Source organism: Cheilinus undulatus, linkage group 13 (assembly GCF_018320785.1).
Source record: "Cheilinus undulatus linkage group 13, ASM1832078v1, whole genome shotgun sequence".
Lineage (NCBI taxonomy): Eukaryota > Metazoa > Chordata > Actinopteri > Labriformes > Labridae > Cheilinus > Cheilinus undulatus.
The window spans coordinates 28,211,161-28,237,173 of record NC_054877.1 but is presented as its reverse complement, the minus strand read 5'-3'; the positions used below and the strand labels follow the sequence as shown (position 1 = coordinate 28,237,173).

The 26,013-nt window shown below is 39.8% G+C and overlaps 3 protein-coding genes across 5 annotated transcripts; 2 read left to right on the top strand and 1 right to left on the bottom strand.

The window, feature by feature from the left end:
* On the bottom strand, positions 1-5,084 carry alg3 (ALG3 alpha-1,3- mannosyltransferase). 2 transcript variants are annotated; one of them, XM_041802435.1, is made up of 9 exons: positions 4,856-5,084; positions 4,080-4,179; positions 3,852-3,999; positions 3,596-3,756; positions 3,290-3,410; positions 2,996-3,201; positions 1,341-1,417; positions 701-845; positions 1-613 (listed from the first exon to the last, which is right to left on the bottom strand). In XM_041802435.1, the coding sequence occupies exons 1-9, from the start codon at positions 5,079-5,081 to the stop codon at positions 433-435; spliced, it is 1,365 nt and encodes a 454-aa protein (XP_041658369.1). In that variant the 5' UTR covers positions 5,082-5,084; the 3' UTR covers positions 1-432. The 2 variants fall into 2 exon arrangements, with proteins under 2 accessions (XP_041658369.1, XP_041658368.1); XM_041802434.1 differs by lacking the exon at positions 4,856-5,084 and having other exon boundaries at positions 4,082-4,179.
* A 31-nt stretch (positions 5,085-5,115) lies between these two features.
* Positions 5,116-11,605, top strand: mul1a (mitochondrial E3 ubiquitin protein ligase 1a). 2 transcript variants are annotated; one of them, XM_041804372.1, is made up of 7 exons: positions 5,116-5,204; positions 5,658-5,754; positions 7,574-7,725; positions 8,152-8,239; positions 8,338-8,458; positions 9,349-9,580; positions 9,671-11,605. In XM_041804372.1, exons 3-7 carry the CDS (start codon positions 7,609-7,611, stop codon positions 10,175-10,177), a joined length of 1,065 nt encoding a protein of 354 aa, XP_041660306.1. In that variant the 5' UTR covers positions 5,116-5,204; positions 5,658-5,754; positions 7,574-7,608; the 3' UTR covers positions 10,178-11,605. The 2 variants fall into 2 exon arrangements, with proteins under 2 accessions (XP_041660306.1, XP_041660307.1); XM_041804373.1 differs by lacking the exon at positions 5,658-5,754 and having other exon boundaries at positions 5,149-5,204.
* Positions 11,606-21,554: 9,949 nt separating this feature from the next.
* Positions 21,555-24,486, top strand: camk2n1a (calcium/calmodulin-dependent protein kinase II inhibitor 1a). Its single transcript, XM_041802659.1, has 2 exons — positions 21,555-22,072; positions 22,669-24,486. Exons 1-2 carry the CDS (start codon positions 21,904-21,906, stop codon positions 22,737-22,739), a joined length of 240 nt encoding a protein of 79 aa, XP_041658593.1. The 5' UTR covers positions 21,555-21,903; the 3' UTR covers positions 22,740-24,486.
* The last annotated feature ends 1,527 nt before the right edge of the window (positions 24,487-26,013 follow it).

The following is a 26,013-nucleotide window of genomic DNA, read 5'->3' as shown; positions in this document are numbered from 1 at the left end:
TGCCATTAATGCAATTTATTAAAGCTTTTTGCACCAAGTAAATGTTCTGAGTCATCATTATTTTCAACATTACCTTAACATGTTAGGTAGAAATTACCTAAGTAACAAATTGTTTCCAAACAGCACATCATTCACATTGTCCTTCTTTCAAATCACTCCTATTATTCACGAGACAAAACCTGAGAATTCATAATTTTCCACTTTCCATCATTGCAGCTGCAAGGGATGAATTTAAGCCATTTCATCACAAAGGCATCTATCTGCAGACTCTACAGGTTGGCTTCCTTCGCTGAGATGAGAAGTATCAAACTGCTCCTTAAAAAGAAAAACGAGTCCACGCCAATTGCCCGCCTCTTCGTCCGTGTCAAAGTGAGGAGGATGATGGAGTCTGTTTTGCTACTGATTTGACCAAATACAAGCCCTGTCCAAATCTCACTGTCGTTTCTCCTTATCAGGAGCAGCTTTTTGTGTTTCTTCTGGAGCTGAGGACAGAGGTGGAGCAAGCCACAGACAAAGCAGGATTATGAGGTGGCAAACATGGAGGGCAGCTGAGCTGCTGTTAGTAGAGGGGTAGGTGTTCCACGAGAGCTCGATCAGACCCAGGATCAGGACCCTAGACATATGAAAACATTAACACAGCATGAGAAATAACACAAAAGAAAAGGGCAATGGTTTGCTTAATGTTGAGATTCTGTCCTACCTGAGGAGGTGGGCCAGCTTCTTGACTCCTCCACTCCAGAGCAGGTAAGGCAATGTGTGGAAATACCAGACGTAGAATTGGTAGTGCAGCGAACGGCTGAAGCACATGCCAATGAAGTTAGAGGTGAACAAAATCAACACTATCTGTGATTGTCTGTTAAGGTTTGGTATGAAAGCAAGTCAATAAAAAACAACTGCATTCTTTTACTGGCCAACACTAGGCAGGCACAGAGAGCTAATATCCTTTAGAAGTTAAAACCCTAATATTTCACATTATTCTATAGACCAGGGGTTCACAAACTTTTCAGCCCATGACCCCGCAAAAAATGGCGTCAGAGACTGGGGACCACCATCTTCCCTTGAGGAGGATAAAGCACGCAATGTTGCATAAAAGGTATCATGTACATTTTTTACCTGCATTTAAGCACAAATTTCACTAAATAACTACATTTTGATTTTAGTTTGAACTCACTTTAACAATATCTTTAAAGAAAATAGATACAATTTATGATTTTAAATCACATAAAATTTCTCTTTGTTTTATGGAAAGCATCCTGGGACCCCCCCCACTGTCTCTCGCCCAACCCCCACTTGGGGAACCACTGCTACAGATAATTATCAGCACTAAAGTAAAAGGATATGATCAGCAGTGCTTTTCTGTGCAGGACTTTTCCTCTTGCTTGGCTCCTTCAGTAGCTCAAAGATACTTTCTCCTGGCCTGGTGAGAGAGAAAATAGTCTCTTTATAAAAACTTTCACATCAGTGTAAGAACTGCTGATTGTTAACCCATGACTGTGCACTTCCTATGTCCTTCACATCACTGGCTCTCAACCGTATTTACCAACACTGCCTCGGTGAGAAATTGCAGCCAATACTTCTGACAATTATTAACCACTCGCATTCATTCAATGAAAAAGTTGCAGTTTTGACCTTTGATGAAACAGAGCAACAAACAGTATTAAACAAATATCTTTAAAAAGCACAGCATTGCCTAAGCCCTGCGAGGACATGCATGCATGTATTTTATCTTACTCAAATTTCCAATGATGGTATGTACAGTGCCAATAAAAGTATTCATCCCTTGGATGTTTGACCCATGTGTTGATTTCATAAATCAATCAGAGTCAATATAATTTGGCTTTCTTTGAAAAAATCTCTTTAATGGCAACAACAGATTTCGACAGTCTAATGTCAATAAACAAAAAGATGTAAGGTAAAATAAGTGATTGCATTAATATTCACCCCTTAAAAAAGACTGACCTAATTCAACAGAGGTCCAGCCAATTGATACTAGTAGTCACTGGTGAATCAGTATTCCTGGCAACCATTATACCATGAAAACATAAAAACACTTCAAGCAACTTGCAGAAAAGACTATTGAAAAGTATAAGTCAGGGGATAGAGGATGGATACAAAAAAAATCCCAAGGCACTGAACATCCCCTACAGTTCAGTTAAGTTTATCATCAAAAAATGGAAGGAATATTGCATCGATTAATCGATACATTGCAATATTTCACCCCCCCCAGTTCAATATCAATTCAGCAAATCCTCTGAATCAATTCACTTCCTGGCCAGTGGAGGTCACTGTGCGTGTGATTTAGCGTTGTATGGACGGAGGCCACACTCGACCAAACAACAGCCAACCATAACCATGTCATGTGAGGTATATCACAATTTCCAAGAGGACAGAAATACTATTTAAGTTTACATGTACTTTACTTTTTCAGTGTTTATACAGAACTGTAATGTTTTTACTTTTGTACTCCATATGCACAAATAAGTTATTATTGTACAAAATTTTATTTTCAGATGTTTTATTGCTCAAAAATGTGAGGTGACTTACCAAATATGTTCACATGGGCATGAAAATGATTATCAAAAAAATGTCATCAGGTTATTTGTGTATTTCTACTTCTTACTGAATCGACATTGAAGCATTTAAAGCAATATCGAATCGATATCAAATCGAATCGCAACCTAAAGAAACGAAATCTAATCGAAGTGTGAGGTTCTTAACAATACCCAGCCCTAACTGCACATGTGTAAATCTGCCTGAATTAGACTGTCCTCACAGACGCTTTTCATTTGCACAACTCTGGACTATCAGTAACCATGATAAAATGCTACAAAACAAACAGTGTTGTTACAAGGAGTAACTCTTGCTTTTGAATTCATTTTGCATAATCTTCATGATTCATTTAAATAGCTGAAAACACAATATCAACAAATGAAAAGCTGAGAACCTATGTATATTGATGGCAGGAACCTTGGCAAGGATAAAGGTTAAGTCTCACCTCCTCCATCTTTGGAGTGCAAAGAGCAGCAGGGTGAGCAGGTGGGCAACCAGCAGGAGTAAGTGGAAGTACCGATTCAAGAAGAGCCATTCTGGCAGGAAACGCCAGTTCACCGTCCACTTGAACAAAAACTGACGGCCAAGATCAAACGCCCGGCTCACATAACCAATGGGATTCTCCAGGAGGAAAGGCAGGCCCAGCAAAACCTGCAACATCAAGACAGATTTATTTGGAGAGAGGGCAATGGGGAGCATTATATATTACAAGTGGTTTATGTTGCAGTGAATATTTTACCTGTATGCCTGCACACAGAGAAAGTTTAGGGATTGTCCTGATTAGACCAAACTCAGACAGGAGGAGGAAAAGTAGCCCAGGAGCAAAGAGAAGCACATTCATTTTCACAGACACTGCTAAACTGTCAGAAAGAGAGGGAGATTAAGTTTTAATTTCACGAGTCACACATAAAAGTAAAATTATTAGGATTTATTACAAAGATTCACATATTCTAACACAGATTCTTTTAGGTCAACTGAAAACAGACAAACAAAAAAAATAGTAAATCAAAAAGCTGTTGTATGCTGTTAAAGAAGCCACACTTGCCTGTAAAGGCCACAGCCCAGAGTCCAGTATCCATCCATGAAGAGGTTTACAGCTCCAAAAAGCAGCATCATGGCCACAGGATCATTAAAGAGGCGCAGCACAAAAATGGAGTGAATCCGATACGAAGCACAGCACACAAAGAAGAACACGTAGGGAGGAACCTGAAAAAACCAAAGAACTTCTTAGTCATACTTAAGATATACAACACAGAGTTTCATAGTGCACAGTAAAAAAGCTTTTTGTCACACAGATTGACCTTCTTTGTGCGGTTGTATATCCTGAAGACGAGCAGCAGTGTAATGAGGTAGAAAAGAGCAAACAGGTACTGTCCTAAACGGATGTTAACCCCATGGCTGGTGATGTAGTAGAGAGCAGTGAAGATATAGACAAATCCAGCAGGATACCTGCAAGATCAAGGGTGTTATTTATCCTGCATGCTTGAACCTATAGTGACCTACATCACTGAAAACCTTTTAGAACTCACACCAAGGGGCCAGTGTCTCCTTTAAGCTGGGTGTAGTCATAGGTACCGTTGATGACACCCTCAACTTCATCCATGTAGGCTTTCCAGTCTATCTCAGTGTCTGCAGAAAAGAACAAACATCACCGATCATGATTGCTGGAAAATGTATTACAAACAAGGGATATTTGTGTTATGATGTTGAAAAGTAGATAAGAGGCAGGAACAACGGATAAGTGTAAACAACATGCAACTCTTACTTTATTGAAGCATGTGCTTTTGTTTCCTACTGATTAAGGAAGTCAGTATTGCAGTTTAGGGTCGCTTTTCATATTTTCTATCGATCTCCTCATTAAAAAAAATCATTTTTATTTGTTGTATTCTAACATTTTCATAAAGATATCAAACAATAAATATTACACATATTTTTTTCTTAATTGTTGCTGCATATATGATAAACATGTTGGACATGAAGCAGATGACATGCTGATGCTTAAAATATGAATTATCATTGAGAGGGCACTTAGTATTATGTTAAACTGCAAGTGTACAATGGAGTAAATTAAACCGTATTGTTGGCAGAAAAAAAGGCTTTGAAGCCAAGAAGAACTGGGAGGAATAATGTAATTCAACACTAGAACAGAACAGGCGACTGTACATGTCATGCAAGGGCAGTAAATTCCCGTTGACAGGTGGCTTTTTAAGTAATGCGGCATGCTAACGCTAGCTATTGAGCATTTAATTACGTCTGGGAACACTACAGTCACTGTAGCATGCTAACTAGCTGCGCGCCTACTTACATGCAACTTTCTGTATGACCCACACGTTGATCCCTATCTCCAGGAGCCACAGGACCGAGACGACCAGTAACGTATACTCCGTCTTGAACAGAACCAAATGTTTGTCCTGCCACAGTGTTTGAAGTTTCCCCCTTAAGGGGGAAAGAGAACCGGGAGCTTTTCTCCGTAACCCTCCGGCCATCTCGCCAGCGAAGAGACGTGGAGCGAGGGGCTGGTTAACGGACATGCGCCGCTTACTGTCACGTGACATAACAACGTAGCGTCAGTCTGTGATAGCGTCACGGGCGACACTTCTTTCTGTTCCGGTTTATCACCTGTACGTCTACTTGAACGACATGTCTACTGAGAGGTAAAATAAGAGATTTTATTGTACTTCTGTAGCTTACTTTCATTATTTATAAACAGTGTACATGAATTATCTACTTATGTAAAGATAGCTTAATTTAAGTTGGACACGAAAAACGTTTAGAGGTCACTTGGTTCAACTACTGCCCTAGCAGCGTTAGCATGCTATTAACTGTCCACAATAAATATTTTAAAGATTTTAATGTCACACAAATACTCTTCGTGTCACGTGGCAGGCAAACAATGGCGATCTTCAGCATATTCTCCATATTTTCAAACACTTGAAACCTCACCAGTACCACTGATTTTAAGAGAATACCACAGCTTTGCAAGAAAAGTTATTCAGTGCACTTAAAACTTTATGTTTTCATTTGCCTATATTAAGGTACCAAGTTAAAATATTTTTGTAAAAAAATAAACTCAGAAGGTCTTTAAAAATGATCTTTTTTATTTCCAGAATCCTGAGATTCTAACCTTCTTCATGTGAAAACAAGAAAACCAGAGCTGTATTCATCACCAAGGACATTCTTGTGCCAGGTTGCGCCACTTTCACAGTAAGAAAAGCAACAAGCACTATCATACATAAGTCAGATCTAAAACATATAAAACAATGTAAGTACTAAGTAGGTGGATGACATTAAATCAAGAGAAGCAAGTTCTAAAACAATAAATATGAATGGATAAGTATCTGACAGTCCTATGTATTGTTGCATCCCTATACCTCACACATCTATTTTATTTTTTTGTCTGAGTTCACAAGAAGCAAATCTATGAGATGGAAGTTATAACGGTATTTATGATCATGTTAAAATGAAAAGTACAACTGTTACTTTAGTTGAGCTTTGAAGTGGCTAAAATATGCGAGAAGTAAACACAGGGGATTTCTGTTATACTAATATCAGGTAATTGATGTGTAAGTTCCTTAGATGTAAACTTAAAAATTTTCATTGATAAAATGTAGGTTGAGGATTACATCTAATTAATAATCAGTTTTATTTAAAATTTTTCAGTTTTTCCGACGTAATTCCCAAGTGCTGTTAAACAGAGCAAGAATTTTAACGCAGCTTTTCCGAACATCCTAGTTTTATTTTGGATGCATACATTATTTTACTTCGCACACAGAAACACAGTTGTTTCACAAAAACTTCCAGGGTCTCAGTTGTAAGTGCCTTTTAGAACTGACTTTTGTTGAGCCAAACCACTTTTGTCCATTGAGGTGCTTTAATTTTGTAACACTCAAAGCTTGTAAAACCAAGGTAAAACTGAGGGTTATCTTCCAATTTGCGCACAGTATAAAAACTTACGTAAGGATTTTGAGCTGCCACTTGAAATAGCATCATGGCAAAAACTAGAGAAATCAGTTTTGACTTGAGAAAACAAACTGTTAATGCACACAAAACATGAGAAGGATATACAAAGTTATCACAGTGTTTCCAAGTGACTAGAACTGGAGTGAGAAGTATCATCAAGAAATTCAAAGAGAGCCTCACAACACAGTACATGCCTGGCAGAGGTAGGAGGAGAAAGATTTTTAAAAATCTGGAGAGAAAACTAGTGACAGATGTGTCTAAAGACCCCAGAACAACTGCCAAGACACTAGTGAATGACTTAGCCAACTTAGGAATTGTAGTCTCAAAGAAGACAATCAGTAGACTCTGGCACAGGAAGGCACTGAGAGGTTGTTGACCAAGAAAATGTCCACTTCTGCAGAAGAGACACTTTCAAAATATGTGTGTGTTGTTGCTTTGTCTTCCAACACGACAACAACCCTAAACATGCTGTATGTCACTCCTGGTGACAAAACGACCTCCAGAAGACAAAAAAAACGTTATTGAGTGGCCTGCACAAAGCCCTGACTTGAATCCCATTGAAAATCTGTGGGATGAACTGAAGACGAAGGTCCATGCCAGAGGACCATCAAATCTGGAGGAGCTTGAGAGATTCACCAAAGGAGAACAGGCTAGGATTCCTCAGGAGGCGTGCCTGAGATCTGTTGAAAACTACAACAAATGACTGCAGGCTGTTATCCAGCAAAAAGGAGACACAATTGACCATTAGTATGGGGGCTAATAATTTTGACACTGGTGGTTTTAGTTTTCTGTGAAAAAAAATTTTGTTTCTGGATGCAAAGTAAAATTTAAAAAAATTCATTGCATAGGGGGCTAATAATTTTGTCCTCATCTGTATATATCGCCTCAGTCTTTGCCGTATGTTACAGCAAAATTTTCCCAAGTAAGACGAATACTTAATGCCACAGACAGTGAACACATCACAGCATGTCTAGTTAAAGTCATCTGTGTCTTTAATCTGTTGGTTCATTGTAAGTTTAACAAGACTGACTTATCTATTGTTTTTTTAAATATGTTCGAGCAGGTCTGCTTCCTTCGAAGTGACGAGGCGCTTAAGGAATGGATGGATTTCCTTTGACATTTACAGAGGCAGTGTGTCTTGGGGCCAGCCTCAGCCTTACAGGCATCTGCTATTATCTCTACAGAAAGAGCCGGAAAACACTAGATCAACTAGATGTAAGATGACACTCATATATAATTATTAGCATTTAACATAACCACCATTATTGTCACATGTTTAGATTTTTTTCTGTTTTTATACTTCCTAAGCAAAAGAAAGGGATGGGGTTAGTTGGAAAACCATTTAAATGATAATAAGCATTCAAATACTTCTTAAAATTATCTGAGAGTAGATCAGTACTTTACTGTTCTTTATTGCAAAAAAAAAAAAAAAAAAAAAAAAGATTATGGAAAATACTTGGAAGAAAAAATTTGCAGGAAATAAGACGTGATAAGTAAATTTAGTGTAAAAGAAATTTGTTTTGTTTTTTTCACTTCACTAATTGCTGTGTTTCCTGCTACCATGTGCTGTCTAATTTGTAAAAAAAAAAAAAAAGGATGTCTCTATACTGCATATAAACAATCTGTGTCTTTTGTTGACAGGATGCGCCACACTTCAACATAGATAGCAAACTTGGAGACATTTTGAAAGCTACCCCAGGAGCATGTTTACAGTATGCTGTCATTGAAGGTAAACAGAGTCTCACAAGCTTGTTTCACAACATACATGTGCTATGTATAGCATCCTTTCCTCTTAATCTCTTTTCTGTCTGTTTAAACTTTATGTAGGCCCTGTGCAGCCAATCGGAGAGCCACTGAAAAGTCACTTCCACAAAGATTTGGTCGGTGTGTTGCAGAAATTCAAGTTAACGGAGCACAGGCTGGTATGGAACGGCCTTTCACGCACTTGGTAAGAACCGTGTCAAGGTTGTATGCATAAAATACATATAATCATTGTGTTTTAGACTTCTCCATTTTGATTTAATAGTGAGCAGAGTGGGACCAACAGCAGTAAGGGGGGCAGAGAAGGGGATTGTAGAAAATAAGTATTGCACTTTCCCTGGCAAAAATGGCCAGGGAATGTGGTAGAATGTAGGCAAAAGGAGTTAAAGTGGTAAATATAGACAACAAATATGTGAAAAACTGTTAAGGTGGCAATAAATGGGTTAAGAGGTAAACATTGGTGATAGTCTATACAATTTGGTTAAAAGAGACAAAAAAAGCAAGGTAAAGTGGTGAAAAGCGGTTAAAAAGTGGCTGAAATCAGTTTAAAGTGGCAAACATGGACAGAAAAAGTGTATAAAGAGTTTAAAAGTGGTAAAAGGGTTCAAAAAGTGATGAAAATTTGTAGAAGAGCATAAGAAATGGATCAGGCAAATAAAAAAAGTACTTCAAGTGACAAAAATGGGTTTAAGAAGCGTAAAAAGGGTAAAAGTGTCAAAAATGGGTTACAAGAAGTAAACATAGGCTTATGACATGGTGTAATTGGCCAGTAAAGTGTTGGAAAGGGGTTAAATATAAGCACAAATTGATATTTTTGACATACTTTTTAGCTCCAAAATGTGGAAACTGATTGAAAAGATGCCAGCACCAATGCCTCTGATCACTCATGTTAATATCATTAATAAATCAGAGCTTGGGCAGGCCAGTATAATGAGTTTTTCTGGGGCCCAGTGAATTCTGCAGACAGACCTGCTTGCGATTACAAGACAACCCCCAAAATCAAATGTCTTCAGCATTTTGTCTTTCTCACCATATTTGAGAGTTAAGAGACCAACTTTTCTCCTTTACTTTTTGCAGGACAGACAGTGAAAGAGTTCTACACCAAAGAGTGAACTCAGTGGCGTTCCTGATATCTGGACCTGATGAGACGACTGTCAGAATCCTGAATCCTTTGCAGGCCTTAGGACATTACATGGAGATAACCTATGAGAAGTTCCACCAGGTCACATATGGCTTGGGTGACATCGTTGGACAATACCTCAGTGGGGAGAAACTCAAAGGGCAGCTGGAGACAGAGGAAATGCTCAAAGTCAGTCCACAGGTCACATATTAGTAGAGTTAATATTTATAAAGTGGTCTTAATAAGACTTACACAAATATTCTGCTTTTCTTTTCCTAGGTTGGTGCGAATCTTACATGTGTGGGTGAGCTGATTCTAGACACAGATGGCACCCTGAATCTACGACCCCCCTCTAATGGTTCTTTGTACTTTTTGAGCACTACGGACTTTGACACCCTCAGAGGAGAGCAGGAGAGCTCAGCTGTTTTGTGGAAGGTTCTGGCCATCATCTCTGCTCTGGCTGGAGCAGCGGTCCTTTTATGGGTTGGTCGGCGTTACTACCACCAGCTGAAAGTCCGATGGGAGCAGGAGCAGGAGAGGAGGGAATTTGACAGACTTAGGGCTGAAGCCCCAAGAGCGCGTGCTTCAGCAGCAAGCCCAGATCAAGATGAGGAGGAAAACCTGGAGAACGCCTGTGTGATCTGCCTCACTCGGCCACGTAATTGTATTCTGTTGGACTGTGGGCACGCGTGCTGCTGCCACAACTGCTACCTGGCACTTCCACATCGTAGATGCCCTATATGTAGACAGCACATTATCAGGGTGGTGCCTCTGTACCACGTTTGAAACACCTGTGTGACCTCAGTGGAGCTTCATCACCAAACTGTGCAAGTTTTACACCTCAAAGGTGTTCACCAGTGATTCTCACAATTTTAATGAGGGCCCCACTGACAGAATAAAGTTAACAGAAGAGCCCCTTTTATCATAGAAAACCACCCATAATGATTTGTATTTTGGCATATTAATCTGTCATCCTAAAATAGTGTAACAACACAGCCACTACAGTCTAGATTCAAACCAGGTCTATCTTCATACTGGCGTAAGCTAGCACGCATTTCCTTCACTTTCCTTCGGTTATATATGTAATCTGTCATTAAAATCAGTGTCAGGCATTCAAGATGTGCATCACTGAACCGGTTACTCCATTTTCTTTGTATCCTCTGGATAGTGTTCATGATTGTAAATGTTGACTGATGGGTGGATGTGCTCCCAAAAGACTTTTTTTGTTTCAAAGCTTGATTTAAACACCAATTCCAGAAGTAGCCTACACCTGATCAGAGTTCACTTTTTGAGTGTCATTTCTCTGCAACTTAATAAGTTCACCTTTCAAAGCAGAGACTCCAGGTCTCTTACATCTTTGTTAAGGGCATCTACGATCCACCACATTGTCATTTAATCAGATGACCGTTATCCCTTTTGTTGGCTTTATAACTGACTTTTCAGAGTCTAGGAACATAATTTCTGCCATAATGTGAACTTTTAGATGTTTGTGGGGAAGTGTTCTGTTTATATTTTAACATTTCATTTGTATTGGCTGTGTTGTCACATTTTTATGAGCTACCATGCGAGCTACCAATTAAAGCCTGATGAGCCGCATATGGCCCATGAGTTGTGCAATAACTAACGTCAGTTTTGGACTTGGTGCATGTTTGCTGCTGGATAACTGCCGCGCGTGTCAGCTCTAGCTCATGCCATCATGGCTTCCATACCAGGCTGCATGTTGTATACATCTTCCTGCTGTCACAGTCCTGAGAAGTCCAACCTCAATAAATCTCCCTACAAATTACTCAACCCAATGTATAACTAAGCAGGAAAATATCAGATAAAATCCTTCAGTACAAATGAGGTGAGATTCTCCACAGAAATATCAAACTGGGCACAAACCAGTGCTGTGTTTGTCTTACCTGAGACATATTCTACATATCTGCTGACATAGGTAAATACACCTCTCTGTTTGAATTCTCTCTGTGTGAATTTTTCCTGCTTTTAGTGGAAAGACACGTGAAATAGGCAGGTAATTCTCGACAATCCTGGCGCATGAGATATGCTTATGAACTGCATGACACACTCATTCTGAAAGCCCTGACTTGTTAACATACACACCAAAATGAAGATGCTGTGACGCAGCTGTTACGCAGCCACCACGCACCAAGTCTGAAACAGCTGTAACTGTGGTGTAAACTGATGCACCAACAAATAAAAACTCATATTTTATGAAGTTTTGTGCATATTTAAAAATATGAATCATGAGGTAGTACAGATTCTTTTTTCTCCACAGCACTATAGTAAGGGGCATTTATATTTGAGTGGGAAATAGAGGAAAATAAAGTAAATTTTCGGGGGAAATGCATACATTCATATCAGAAATCTATATTTTCCTATAGGTTTGTCTCGTGCCTTATTCTTTATTTATGTGGCTGCTGCTAAGAGTGGATGTTTTGTGTGTATGTCTAACTTAAATCTGGTCACAAGAAGCTAAACTTGTGGCAACCACTTTCAGTTTGTGTCACTGGAAGTTACTGAAACAAAAGTACGTTTAGTGCCAGACATGCCTTAGTGTTAAGGTGTGGTTAATGCACTACAGGCCAGGGAGTGCGAGTGAAATGTTTTGTTGAAATGAACTCAATAAAACAAAGTTGTCCGAGCTGTTTGTGCAGTGTTCTCAGTTAATTGTATTTTATTGAACCATCGTTATCAGCAATGAGATAAAAAGATAGAACGGATGTACTCATCCATACGAATTCATATGAAACTTACATATACACGTGTATGTGTGGGGTTTGCAAGTAGTATTGCATCCTCATTATATCTAAAGATCTCACATGATTTAACATTTGGTGCTCTACCCATATGTTCCTAAATGATCCATGTGAGCAGCAGCTGCTGCATCAAATGGCTTTCTAAAACATCAGAGGAGTAGTTCATGTCTGAATAGATCCTTGTTATCTCAGGAGTCAAGATGAGATCAATCCATGATGTTTTTATTTCTCTATAAGCACACATCCTTGTTAACGGCACCTGGTGTCTGAAAAGACTCGGGTGAAGTGAGTCATCAAGCATACTATTTCTGTCTGCTGTAACAAGCAGGAGAAGATGAGGAGAAGGACAGTTAGATAAAAAGCCACCTCCAGGTTTTCTTTCATATCAAATAAAAGAAGAAAAACTAACAGGTGTGCATTTAAGTGTGGGGGATAGGGGTTTGAGCCTGAGAGTGGGTGAAAAGGGAGCAGGTGGGTGACACAGGATCACATAAATCTAGCCCAGCGGTCATAAGGGCGCACTCTGACAAATTCTTCATGAGCTCCCTCAGCTGAAGAGCAGCTGTGGCTCTCGGGGGCCGCAGACTATTACTGTATCGCCCACTGACCTTTGAGGCCATGGGAAAGAAACAATAGTGCTTATGTTGTTTATTCTCATTTAAAGTAGTCGTTTAGAGAATAAAAAAACATTCCAGCAAAATAATGAATAATAATAATGAATGAATAATATGTTTGCTTTTGGAAAGAATGAATTACAAGTGAAAATTTGGCAAAAAATGGACAAATACAAAATATATGCAGTTAATGTGTCGAAAAATCATTCCTTTTGTCCTTACTGTCCTAGTTATTGATCAACACTGCTTTTAGTTAAAGACTAAATTCAGTGTCGGAGTGATGGTAAAGGCTTCCGCCACTAGGTGTCCACCTTTCCTCATGCGAGGTAGCGCACACTCACTGTGGCTGACTGAGACGAGAAGACATCGATTTCAGCAAATGGATTCCATATCATTTGCAGTATTTCACTGACATGTCCTGTTTAATTCCCTTTTATAGCTGACAAACGTTTCAGATGATATGATTATTCTCTATTAGTTATGCTCTGTGGCTGCAGACCTTACTTTGGCTTGAAGAGGGTGCAGACAGTGGTGATTAAGTTAACTCAAGCCTCATGACAATGTTAGAAATACAGATAACAGCATTAGTTTGAATACTTTCCACAATGTCTTTCAATATCATCTAAATGACCCAGGGTTTTGAAAGGTGGCAGTTTTAGTCTGTTAGTAACCCCATCACCTTAGACCAAACTGTGATGACTCAGCTGTTTGGTATTGAAGAATAAAATGTGGCAAAGAACTGTGGTTAATCCTTTGACTGATATCCAGACTTTCAACAAGCACATGTGTCTTTTTTTATACTAAAATGTTGTTAGTCTGGTTTAAAACAAACAAACAAACAAAAAAGAAATAAAATCTAAAGAAATTCCCAACAAATTTGCCTTTGTACTGATCTTCACATTCTTGAATGTTTAAGAAGGATTGAAAAGATACCTGCAATACATGCATAAGAGTGTTGTGTTTATGTTAGCTAGCTAGCACTTTTGACTTGCTGCCAGAATAATCTAATTTTAGATGGAGAACACAGTAAACAAACCTGCTAGATATCCATTCGCATTTTGTTTAGATGCTAACTAGCAAATTTGGCATAACACACTAAGATCGAATAGCAAACAAACATGCTAAATATACATTTACATGTTTTATTTATGCCAGTAAGCAATCTGCCATCATGACACACTAAACTAAATAGATGGCAAATAAAACAACAAATTAACCATTAACATGTTGTGTTTATGCTAACTTGCATTTTAGTCATGATGCTAGATAGAAAACAAGGCAAACACACCGACAGGGGTCTGGCTGCAGACTGTACATTTATGACAGCAGCTCTCACAAACCATTAGTCTGAGACACCATGTATCTCAGGAAAGGAAGGGCCGTAATTTGCCATACATAGGTACACCATATTTCCAGTTAACATCTTTTTGAAAATTCAAATTAAGCCTTGTTAGCTTTAACTTAAGCTAACATAGCTATACTAACAACATAATTGATGTTACTATATAAGCCAGTTAAACTAAGTTACCTTCAGCAGCTTAAACTTTAGCAATGTTAACTTTAGCAACTATAGCAATAGCTAACAAGTCTACATAGATAACATACCTATGAAGCTTACATAGCTGCTTTGTAAGGTTAGCTTTAGCAATGTTAGCTACGTTATCTATAGTTAGCTTAAGCAATGTGAGTTTCAGCAGATGTAGCTAAAGCTAACAAAACTACAAAGATAACATACCTAAGTAGCTTACAGAGTTGCTTTGTAAGCTTAGCTTTAGCAATTTTAGCTACGTTATCTATAGTTTGCTTTGGCAATATGAATTTTAGCAAATGTAGCTAAAGCTAACAAAGCTAGATAACATACCCAAGTATCTTGCATAGCTGTTCTTTCTTTGCCCTAAAGGTGTGAACATTTATTTTTTTTTTACAAAAAGATCCTTTTCCCATTCCCCTGGAAATATGCAAGGACATCCAGAGCACTACAGGGGTTGCGTCAATCCTCCTTCCTACCCAATGGTGCACTCAGGCAGTTTACTCGCCACATCTATGCCTTATTTCAGCCTCAATATTTGGCCCAAGCATGCCTAAAAGATCTGCACAGTACTGTATATGTGTGGTCGACAGCTCTAGTTTGACATCTGTGCCAGAAACTATACCTCATTGCTATTAAATAATAAGACAGTTCCTTCGCTGCCACTAACTTTTTTGGTGTACATGCCAATCTCTAGTGCCAAGTGACTGCCAGCTGTGTCAGCCTGAAGCTAAATCTGGGTCAATGTCTCTGCTATGTGGATGTTTATGGACATCACTTGTTTGGAAAAATTTCAATAATTTCTCTGTTGTCCAGGCTCTGTTAGGTGTACTAGTCCATCCAAACATTAACAGATGGAGCCAAACGTTATTCTTAATAAATGACTGAGATTAAAATGGCATAGCTCTAGACCAGGAGAAATAATTTAATACATTTTTGAGTCCATGACTCACAGTGACCTTTTGTTCTTGTGTTCGTGACAAGGAACAGAGAGGTGGATGGGGTCTTTTTAACTTTGGCGCTGGCAGACACTCAGCAGACTGCAGGAGGAAAAGGTAGCGATGCAGTCTCTCAGGAGAGAGAGCCATCACAGCGTGCTGTCTTCCCTGATGCCAATTACCGCTGTCACCCATCTGCTTTGGGCATGCAGTGAAACGTGGGATAAGTGACCTACTTTGTAACATTAGTGTGACTGCAGTGCCTCTTCTCTCGTCAACAAACCAAGCGTTTCTTCCCTGAGGACAGGGAGGCAGGGATGATTTTAAAGGGGAACACACACTGGTCAAACATACAGATCCCCACCCTCTGCTTTCGGTTCTAATCTGGAGGTAGATAAAATGATTAGGGAGCAAAATATATTTTCAGAGACTGTGTTCAGGTTAAGCTATATCACTTATGATCACCAGTATTTAACCAGGAAGGTAATTATCTCAAAAGTAGATATGCCAGAACCTGTGCAGATAAAGCAAGTCTCTCTGCATGGCTACGTACAACAAGAGCAATGGGTTCTTTGTCCACAGCACAGAAAGTTGGAAAACAAATGCTTAATGTCACCTTCCAAATGTGTTACTGGAATATGTATATGGACAAATTTAAACTTTGTTTCAGTCTCCACTATCCCTGAGAAATATATTAAGCTGTGATTGTGAATAACCCTCTCCTGTCCTTCTGCATCTCTCTCTTTTCTTTCTCAACACCTTCCTTTTCTGTCTTTTGGCATCTCCTTATTCTTTCTCTGCATCTCTCTCTATTCTGTTTCTGTACCTCCCTCTTCTCTTTTTTCCTGCATCTTCCTCCTCTCTTTTTGTGGGCCTACATTTTCTCTCTTTCTGCATCTACCCTCCTCTTTTCCTCTGCATCCCCCTCTGCTTTCCTCCTACATCTTTTTTCTCTGTCTATCTGCATCTCCCTCTTTTCTGTTCTGCATCTCATTTTTTTCTCATCCTCCACACCTCCCTCTCCTTACTGCATTTCCAGTTTCCCTTTATAACCTTAATGCAACTTAGGCACTATAAACATATAGCATAATTGCAAGGCCATGTTTGAAGGAGACATAGTAGATGATTATAGAAAACTTGAGATTTAGCTATCCTCCTCATTTCTGACTTGTCTCTTTAATACAGCAAACAGAGCAGGACTTAGTGCTAAGTTTATTTCACCAACAGTTTCCGAGACAAAATGAAGCATTCACCTTTAATCACGTCTGTGACCCCCCCCCCCGTAGACAAGGTACAGGAGGAGGGTACAGCTGCTGTGCAGCCTCCTTGTGTGGCAGACTACAGCTGTGTATTCACTGATCCAAGGGCAGGAGCTCTGCCAGCATTCCCACCATCCATGGAAGGATGTTTGTGCAGGAAAACAAACAGCATTAATCTTCATGACCAGGAGGAGAGCTGATTTACACGACACCTTCATTTGTTCTGTGACTGCAGATGGTGCATGTATATCCCCTCTCTCTCTTTGTCCTCTAACATTTTTAGATTTTCTGAAAATGATACCTTCACACAAATATATGTCAACGCACGCACACAAATCGTAAAAGTCGATAGGGAATTGATCCTGGCTCTTGGCTTGTTATTGTTTTTTTTCTCCATCAGGAACATGGTGTGAATGTACAGCCTGTGTGTGTATGTGTGATTTCAGCAGTGCTTGCTCCACTCGAATGCAGAGATGAAGAGGGGGCGAATGACTCAGCAGGGTGATTCACTTGTAATTGGTGGCAGTGCTTCGAGAGCACACACATGCACACACTCTGGTCTCTTTAGGGGGTGTGCCTTTGTCAGAAGTGAACGACTTGGGGGAGCAGGTGGTCTAATGGTTTGAGGCGCACCCTGTGTTGGCCCGGGTTTGAGTCTCTCCTCAGCTCTCAATAAAGGCATAAAATGCCCAAAAATAAATCTTAAAAAAGAAGTAAACGACTTGATTGACTGAGCCTGATCATTAAAAAGTGCTGCCTGCTGAAGGCTGATGAACAGAAGGAGAAAAAAGAAGGTGAGAGGGGGAGAAATCACAGCATGTACACTTGGAGAGATCAATGTTACTAAACAGAGAAGAACAAATGAGGAGACTTGCATGTAATGATTGAGGTTTAGTCTGCCTCATACATGCATGTTTTCACTTTAAAGCAGCGGTTAATACCATGTGGGGCAGCAGGTCAATCTCCAACTATGATGTCGCAAACTGATGACATCATGTGAAATCCCTGCATGAATCAAAGCTCTGCTTGGTGACAGCTGGAGGCTGCAGTTTGTCAGGCAGGGGGAGGTTTATGACTCATGCTTTGGGACTTCCATTCAGAAAAATGTAGTGTTCATGAGCCCTGATGCATCCCAATCAGTTCAGTTCATTAGTAAATATCAATGCATATATAACCAGATTCCAAAATTTCATGACATTTCACATAATGAGCTCATCTTGACCAGTGGTTCCCACCAGGTGGTTTGAGACCCAAAAGTGGGTCATAAATATGTACTGGGAAAAAACCCTGTCAGGGTCCATGAGGTGCATTTAGATCTCTTTTTCTGTTGTGAAAGTTTTTGATACCAGAAAGGAAACAAAAAAAAGTGCATGACAGAATTCTTTAATTAAACTGAAAATTTTATTGTGAATTTACCTGAAATCTTTGGAAATTTTTTCCTATAGACTTAAGAATTAAGCTCAATTTTAGGGGCTTTTCTATTGACTTTTTTTGCAGAAACCTTTGGTAATTTTATCAGGGACTTTTCCTGTAAATGTAATGAAAATTCAAAAGGAACTTTGAACTTTTTGGGGGACGTTTTGGAGAGAACCATTCAGCAGTCTTTTCTGGGAGGTTTGAAAGAATATTTCTGAAAGTTTCAAAGGAAACAATAGGAAATGTTTGGGAACCTTCCTTGAAACGGTTTGATATTGTATCTAGAATGTGTCCCAGAAACTTTGGAGAAACTTCTGATGCTTTTTCCAGAAACTTTGATTTTTTTTCTTCCTCTTTGTTATGTTTAATTATACTGTCTGAGGTCCAAACAGCTCTGGGATTTATTAAATAAATCTGGTTGGGAAAAGTCCAAAATGTGGGTTCAAGTTGGTAGTGGGTCCTGAGGATAGACCAGTTGAGAACCGCTGGTCCAGGCCATAGTCTTTGCCATATTATCTGAAGATGACCAACTAGACCAACAGAAACCTCGAGCAGAAACAGACTACAGAGATGCTGGGCTAGTTGGGCTTAGAAAATGTGATAGGCCAAAAGAAGAGTAAAATGAGTCGATACAAACATGGCTTGTGGTTACAAGGCCAAAAAAAGGTCTAATCATACTGTTACAGTATTGAGAACAGAGAGCACAAATTTTGAGACGATATAAAGTTAGAAACATACATCAAGGGAGAAAAGACATACAGATAGAAAAATACTAAGAGAGTAAAAAGGTGAAGGCAGGAGTTAGGAGTATCAAGTGTCCCAGCAGTCAAACCCTAAGGCAGTAAACCTAAACCTAAGCGAGGCCTTACTATAAGCTTAATTAAAGTGAGACCCTCATCAACAACAAATATTTTTAGGGCCTCTTGGTGTCTGCCTCCCAGACCTTAAGGGCTCTCCCTCACATACTACTCTTGGACAATTATGGCAGTTTGCACTGAGTTAAAGAGTCACCTTTAACTTGAGGGTTGCATTAGTAAAGAAGATTTTATGAAGACTTAGATGATCTAACATTTGTTATAGTTTGTGGGAACTTGTGTGTTGCTGTCTTGGTTAGGTCTCCCTCTTAACAGACATTTTTTTTGTATTGTAACAGGAATATTTCTAATAAAATAAAAGGTTCAATCAAATTTGAAACAAACAAAAATGACTGTGAAGATTTAAATGCAGATGCATAGATTTAGCTGTAAAAAATTAACTAACACATTCTCTTTCATTCATGAAATTATTCATAGACTTTTATTTTGGCCCAAACAAAGTGTTGGCTGCATGTTACTTGTTATTAGAAATGCTCTCTGGACTCTGTCACATGTTTCACAGGGGGTATTATGGGCTCTGTTTCAGTGGGAAAGCAGCCATCAGAAAGGAGCTTGTTTTGTTTTGACTCCACAGCCTCCCTGTCTTATCCCTGCAGGGAACCACAGAGCATTTCCAAAAGCACTGATCTCAGGGCTGTCAGCTGGTCACTTTCACTGGTCAGCCATGCTGACAGACTGCTATAATAGAGAGAAACACTGCTTCAGTGTAAAGGTTATTAGATGTTTATAGATGGGCTTAGCTGGCCTGAGATGTTTCAACAGGTTTTTTTGTTCTTATATCAGGAGTCCGTCATTTGCTTTTGAATTAGACACCAAATGCTGCGAGGACAAGACGATGAAACACTGTCTTTAAAAAGAGGGTGGAATGACGTAATTTCAAACACAGCCAATTCATTAATTAGACTGGCTCTGTCTGTGGTGCTGAAATGAACCATTCATAAGTTTACAGCTGAATTACAACAAGGACTGTGTTGTTTCTATCTTTATTTCTAGCTCAGCATTTTTAACACCCTAACATGCTGCAGAAAGTACATAACGTCATCATGTACAATCAATTGAACTTAATATTCATTATTCTCACTATAAAGAGCAGATGCGTGTTATGTACAGACTGCCATCATGTATGGAATTTCACAAACTCATCTTTAGAGAAAGAGCTTCCAGTATTATTGCTCCACTCTTTAAAAAGGAATAGGGGTGTCTGCCTTCCAGACCCTAACTATAGGCTCTACCTCCCATACTACTCTAGGAATGTTATAGCCTTATGTTTAAAAGGCTGCTTTAATTTTATTTGTACATCTTAACTGTATACTATGCTGTAATTAAATTTCAAAGTGTGACTATATTGTGTCTTTACATATACACTAAATGGACAAAAGTATCCTGACCATTACACCAACAAGGACTGTAGTGACATTCTATTCAAATGCATATACTTTAATATTGAGTTAGCCCTCGCTTTTACAGCTATAACAGTTTCCACACTTCTTGAAAGGCTTTCCACAAGATTTTGGAGTGTTTTTGTAGGATTTTTTGCACATTCATTCTGTAGAGCATTTGTGAGGTCAGGCACTAATGTTCCAGGAAAAGGCCTGGCTCGCAATCTCTGTTCCAGATCATCCCAAAGGAGCTTGATGGGGTTGGGGTCAGGGTTCTGTGCAGGCCACTCAGATTCTTCCATACCAAACTTGTCAAGTACTTTGTGCACAGGGACAGTCATGTTGAAATAGAAAAGAGCTGTCCCCAAACTGTTGCCGCAAAGTTGGAAGCATAGCATTGTGCAAAATGTCTTGATATGCTGAAGCATTAAGACTGGCTTTCACTGGAGATAAGGGGCTGAGCTCAACCCCTGAAATACAGCTCCATACTGTCCAGCAAACTACACAGTTGGTAGAAAGCAGTCAGGCAGGTAACATGCTTCCAGCATCTGCCAAAACCAGACTCGCCAGTCTGACTGCCACACAGAGAAGTGTGATTTGTCACCCCAAAGAAGACGTTCCAAGACGTCCAGTGTCAGTGTGCTTTACACCACTCCATCCAGCGCTTGGCATTCGACTTGGTGATGTGAGGCTTGCATGCAGCTGCTTTGCCATGGAAACCAATTCCATGAAGCTCCTGCGGCACACAGTTTTCTTCAGCTATGGAATCAGCAGAGCGTTGGCGACTTGAGCACCATGCACACCATGCGCCTTAGCAATCAATTTTACATGGTCCCTTGCTTCGTGGTTGTTGTTCCTAAACGCTTCCACATTCTATTGATATCACTTACAACTAACTGAAATATCCAGCTGGGAAGGTAGCATCCATTCCAGTGTCACTGAGCTCTTCAAAGCAATCACTGATAGTGCCTTATAAATAAGATGTGTTTTTATTGTGATGATAAAATCATAAGAAAGAGGATCAATTAGGCTCCAAAATATTAGTTTAGTAATGAAAATGGCACTCCCTTTCTGAATTGATTAACAAAACTTCTTGCTCACAATACTTGTGAGTCTTTTTAATGATGTAGAGCATTACAGTCGAAAATTTAACTTCAGCACACTTTGAGTTCCTATGGAACAGATCTTCTCCTTCAGATTTCCGTAGAAAAATCTTCAAGCTCCAAAACTTCTTCGGTGCTGTTGTTTCACTGATGCAGTTTCATTTCTCTCCTGTTGGCGTCCCTCTTGCTCCTCCACCGCTCGGAGGCCCCTCATCACACAAACACACAAACACACTAAGACGAGCGCGCGCTTCAAACCCGGATGGATGACTTCACCGCTCTGCCTGGGTTTCCTTTATGATCCCGGGATCTCCCACTTCCCTCAGCAGACATCAGCCAGCGACACAGGCGAACACAACTCTCTGCTTCACTCTCAGACACACACGAGCAGTCTATGCCTGCAGCTGCAACACAAACCAGAGAGAGAGACCACCGAGTGATCGCAACAACAACACCGGGAACTCAGACTTTTCTGATCCCGCTGATCTGCGTCGACTTACGCACAGGACGGATCTAAACAGGAGACGACCGCTGCAGCCTGCGCGTAAAACACGGATCTACAGCTGCAGTAAATAGCTGATTAAGGAAGCCTTTTTGACGACTTTGCTCCTTTGCTTGTGACCCTCCTCTACCGTGCCACAATGTCCGAGGTGCTGCCATACAACGAGGGGAAGATGAGCGGCTACGGCGCGGACAGCGAGGTCAGTCAGATGTCCTTTAGCTGCGGACTGCAGGACACAAGCGCCTTTTTCGCCGCGTCGCAGGCGAAAAGACCCCCAAAGCTTGGACAGATCGGCAGAGCCAAGCGAGGTAAATCATGTTTAAGTAGAATAATTACACACTTTTATACGATCACTGTCATTTATGTGGTAGAAACTAGAGGAATACATGAACATATCAAGCCTGAAATTACGCAGAAGCTGAGGAGTTTATTGCAATTGTAACCTTCATATTCAGTTGTAATATTCCCTTGTTTAAAAATGCGCCAAAACCTGAAAACATCATCGTCACGCGAGTCTGTATACCTAGACTGTTTCCATTTACGCACGAGCGCCAAATTATCTTTTCATGCACGGACACACCCCATCAAACAATGGGCTTAAACTGTCAGGATAAAGCCTGGCAGGTCGCCATTATCGACAATGAGTTGTTGTTTTTGTGCACAAAGCGCGCCTTCTCCATGTTAGGGATTTGCAACAGTCTGTTATTTAATTAATTTATTTATTCACCTGCAACAGCGCTGCACTTCGCCATATTCCTACCCACTGAAGCATGGAGCCATTATAGGGAGAAATCGTGACCTGCATTCGCACACAATGCACACGCTATTTCAATAGGTTGTTATGAATATCCAAGGTCTCCTAATGTCAATAAATCTTATCTCTTCTCCCTGTTCTCCCCCACAGTGGTGATCGAGGATGACCGAATAGACGAGGTCCTGAAGGGGATGACAGACAAGTCTTCACCTGGCGTTTAAACATGAACGATGCCTTGCAGACTTTTTTAATTTTGATCACCGATTTGAAGCACTTGTCGGCTGTGCATGTTCGAGGATGCGGGAGAAAAAAAAACGACGGCACGAAGCGAGGATGGCTTGACGCAAAGGGGAGGAAAAAAGGGCAAAGGATGAAGGAAAATGGAGAAGGCTGAAAGAAGAGAAGAAAGATGATGAAGTAAGAGAGAGCGAGAGAGAGAGAGACTCTGGAAAAAAGACCAAGATTTATCATGGGATTGCTGGCAATTCTCCAAACGAATCCCGATTTTAAACTCCTGCTGCGCAGCACGATGTTGAGATGGCGGACCCAGCTCTGTATCTCAACCTCTGCTGACTTTAAAGATGGATGAACTTGTCATTACTTCACGGCCATCTCCTTTTTTTTCCTTTCCAAACTCGCTGTAAGCAACTAAATACTGCAACTGGAGGCAGAAGCTTAAAAATCCCAGTCCTATTTCAATAAGTTGTACAGTAGGTAGGCTAAGCTCAGAGACACTCTCTTCCTCCCTGCTCCTTTAGGCTTTGCTTTGTTGAATCAGTCAGCGACTGTGCATTCAAGGGAGCTGTCCTTTCAGCACTGGTCCAATGCATTCCTGTTGCTGCTAACGCTTTTCAAAAAAACAGACCAATCAAACTCTCCAGTCTGCTAAATAGAGGAGATCTATTGTATGTAAAAACATATATCCGAGGATGGTGCAATGTTAATATTTCTGTAGTAGAGCCCTATTTGTTCCTGGCCCTTTAAAGAGCATTAGGCCACACTTTCAAACTGAACCACACAGGCTACAATCTTCTCCTTCAGTCACCCATCAGTGGTGTAAGGTGCACCATGGCACCGCCATGTAGCTGATTACACGGCACATATCTTTACTTTACTCTTTTTTTTGCATTCTCAAATGCTCAGATATCTACAGAGGCCAGCAGAGACATGGAGATTATAGTAAATGTTTAAAATATTAGTCATGAAATTGATGGGAAAAAAGATAATTAGTTTATTTTTATTTAGCTCTTATTCGTGTTTCGTCCTCTATGAGTTTTTTCTCCATCTATTTGCATGAACTTTCACTCCGGTGCCAACGCAGGTGCCACTACTCTTACCCTGGCACGCTTCTTTTTAACAAAAAGTCATATTTGTATTTTTATATCTAAATATTTGTTATTTAAATGATATGCTAGTCTATCGTCTTACAATTCATCAACAAAAATATTTCTACTTCAGAGCGGATATTCAGAATGAGACTGGGCTTCGTGGAGGCAGATCTGAGGTTTTTGGTGGGCTGGTCTCATTCTATATCAGAGGTGGAGTTTTTTAAAGACTTACTGAATGTGTCTGGGGTTTTTGCACACATCAATGTTAAACTATTATTAAGAAATCGTATACTGTGACTTGAGCTTCGTTGATGAATTTGTTAGAAAATGGCAGTTTTAGAGTATATTGCACTGTTTACGAGTATCCTCAAATAACACGTTGTTATTTGACCGATTTTGGACATTACAGTTCTTTTTTGTTTGTTTGTTTTGTTTGTTTTGTTTTGTTTTTTATTTAGTTTATTTTGTACCATTATTTTAAAGAAACTGGATATGGTTTGTTGTGCATGAAAACTTAATATTTTCAATAATGAAACATTGTTTTATGAAGCAAAAAAGCAACAAAAATGTCATGACATTCTAAGAATGAGTCATTGTATATTATGATGCCATTTTCACTGTATTTGGTGAATTAATAAATGGTGAAAGAAAATATTAGTGTGGATCTTTGGTTTGGCGTTTGTCCCAAAGAATTTAGGGAATATATTATTTTAGAAGACTGGACTTGTCCTGTGAACTACAGATAAGGACAAAATGATCAGGTCCTCAATGGAAGTTTCAGTCTTTCCCAAGTATTTCCCAAGTGCTGTTGAACAGAGCAAGGAATTTTTCATCCTAGTTCAGTTTTGGAGGCATACATTATTTTACTTTACATACAGAAACAAAATTATTTCACAAAAAACTACCAGGGTCTAAATTATTAGCCCCCTTCAGAACGGACATTTTTGACGAGCCATAGCCCAAACCACTGTTGTGCAATGATCTGCTTGAACTTCGTAATGCTCAAAGCTTGTAAAATCAAGTTAAACTGAAGGTTATCTTCCTATTTGTACAGTATAGAAACTTTAGTAAGGGTTTGAGCTGTCACTGGAGAAAGCATCAGAAAAGTAATTGCTGGTGCTCAAAAAGCAGAAGAAGAATATTTAAAGTTGTCCCAGTTTCCAAGTGCCAAGGATCATCAAGAAATTCAAACACAGTACAGAACAAGCCTGGCAGCAGTAGGACGAGATGATTTTAAAGATTGGAAAGAAAACTAGTGAGGGATGTGTCTAAAGACCCCAGAACAACTGCAAGACACTACTGAATGACTTAGCCAAGTCAGGAACTGTAGTCTCAAAGAGGAAAATCCCTAGAGCTCTGTACAGGAATGGACACAGGATGCAGACCAGGATTAACACCTCTTCTGCAGAAGAGACATCAGACTGAAGACCAAACTAGAGCTCTTTGGCCATAGAGACATTACTGATGTTTGGAGAAGGAAGGGTGAGAGAGGCATGTAACCCAAAGAACACGATCACCACAGAGAAACACGGCAATGGGAGTATTATGCTGTAGGGGTACTTCAGTGTGTCTGGAACTGGGAATCTCGTAAAAGTGAAAAGAATCATGAAGAAAGAAGGATATGTGAAGATTTTAAAAGAAAACCTCAAGCAGTCGGCAGCAAAACTGGGTCTGTGTTTTCGCTTTGTCTTCCAACACAACAACATACATACATGGCTCCTGGTGAAGAACTACCTTCAGAAGACAAAAGTGAGCGTTATTGAGTGGCCTGCACAAAGCCCTGACTTGAACCCACTGAAAATCTGTGGGTGAACTGAAGACCAAGGTCCATGCTAGAAGACCATCAAATCTGGAGGAGCATGAGAGATTCATCAAAGAAGAATGGGCTGGGATTCCTCAGGAGATGTGTCAGAGACTTGTTGAAAACTACAACAAATGACTGCAGGCTGCGTACCAGCAAAAAGGAGATGCATTAGCATTAGTGGGGCTGATAAACATGACCCTGGTAGTGGTTGTGAAATAATATTGTTTCTATGTGCATTGTAAAATAATGTACGCAGCCAAAATAAAACTAGGATGTTTGGAAAAGCGGTGTTTAAAACTCCTTGCTCTCTTTAATGGCATTTTGGAAATGCTCGGGAAAAACTAAAATTTTCATTGGAAGGCA

What these genes read in the sequence shown, in the direction of transcription:
- alg3 (XM_041802435.1), bottom strand. Translation starts at nt 5,081, where the DNA reads ATGTCCGTTAACCAGCCCCTCGCTCCACGTCTCTTCGCTGGCGAGATG. An exon ending in TATACAACCGCACAAAGAAG is followed by an intron (nt 3,757 to 3,851) that starts GTCAATCTGTGT and finishes TGGTTTTTTCAG; the next exon opens with GTTCCTCCCTACGTGTTCTT. An exon ending in GCACTCCAAAGATGGAGGAG is followed by an intron (nt 1,418 to 2,995) that starts GTGAGACTTAAC and finishes CTCTCTCACCAG; the next exon opens with GCCAGGAGAAAGTATCTTTG.
- mul1a (XM_041804372.1), top strand. Translation starts at nt 7,609, where the DNA reads ATGGATGGATTTCCTTTGACATTTACAGAGGCAGTGTGTCTTGGGGCC. An exon ending in AAACACTAGATCAACTAGAT is followed by an intron (nt 7,726 to 8,151) that starts GTAAGATGACAC and finishes TTTTGTTGACAG; the next exon opens with GATGCGCCACACTTCAACAT. An exon ending in AGACAGAGGAAATGCTCAAA is followed by an intron (nt 9,581 to 9,670) that starts GTCAGTCCACAG and finishes TTCTTTTCCTAG; the next exon opens with GTTGGTGCGAATCTTACATG.
- camk2n1a (XM_041802659.1), top strand. Translation starts at nt 21,904, where the DNA reads ATGTCCGAGGTGCTGCCATACAACGAGGGGAAGATGAGCGGCTACGGC. An exon ending in GATCGGCAGAGCCAAGCGAG is followed by an intron (nt 22,073 to 22,668) that starts GTAAATCATGTT and finishes TCTCCCCCACAG; the next exon opens with TGGTGATCGAGGATGACCGA.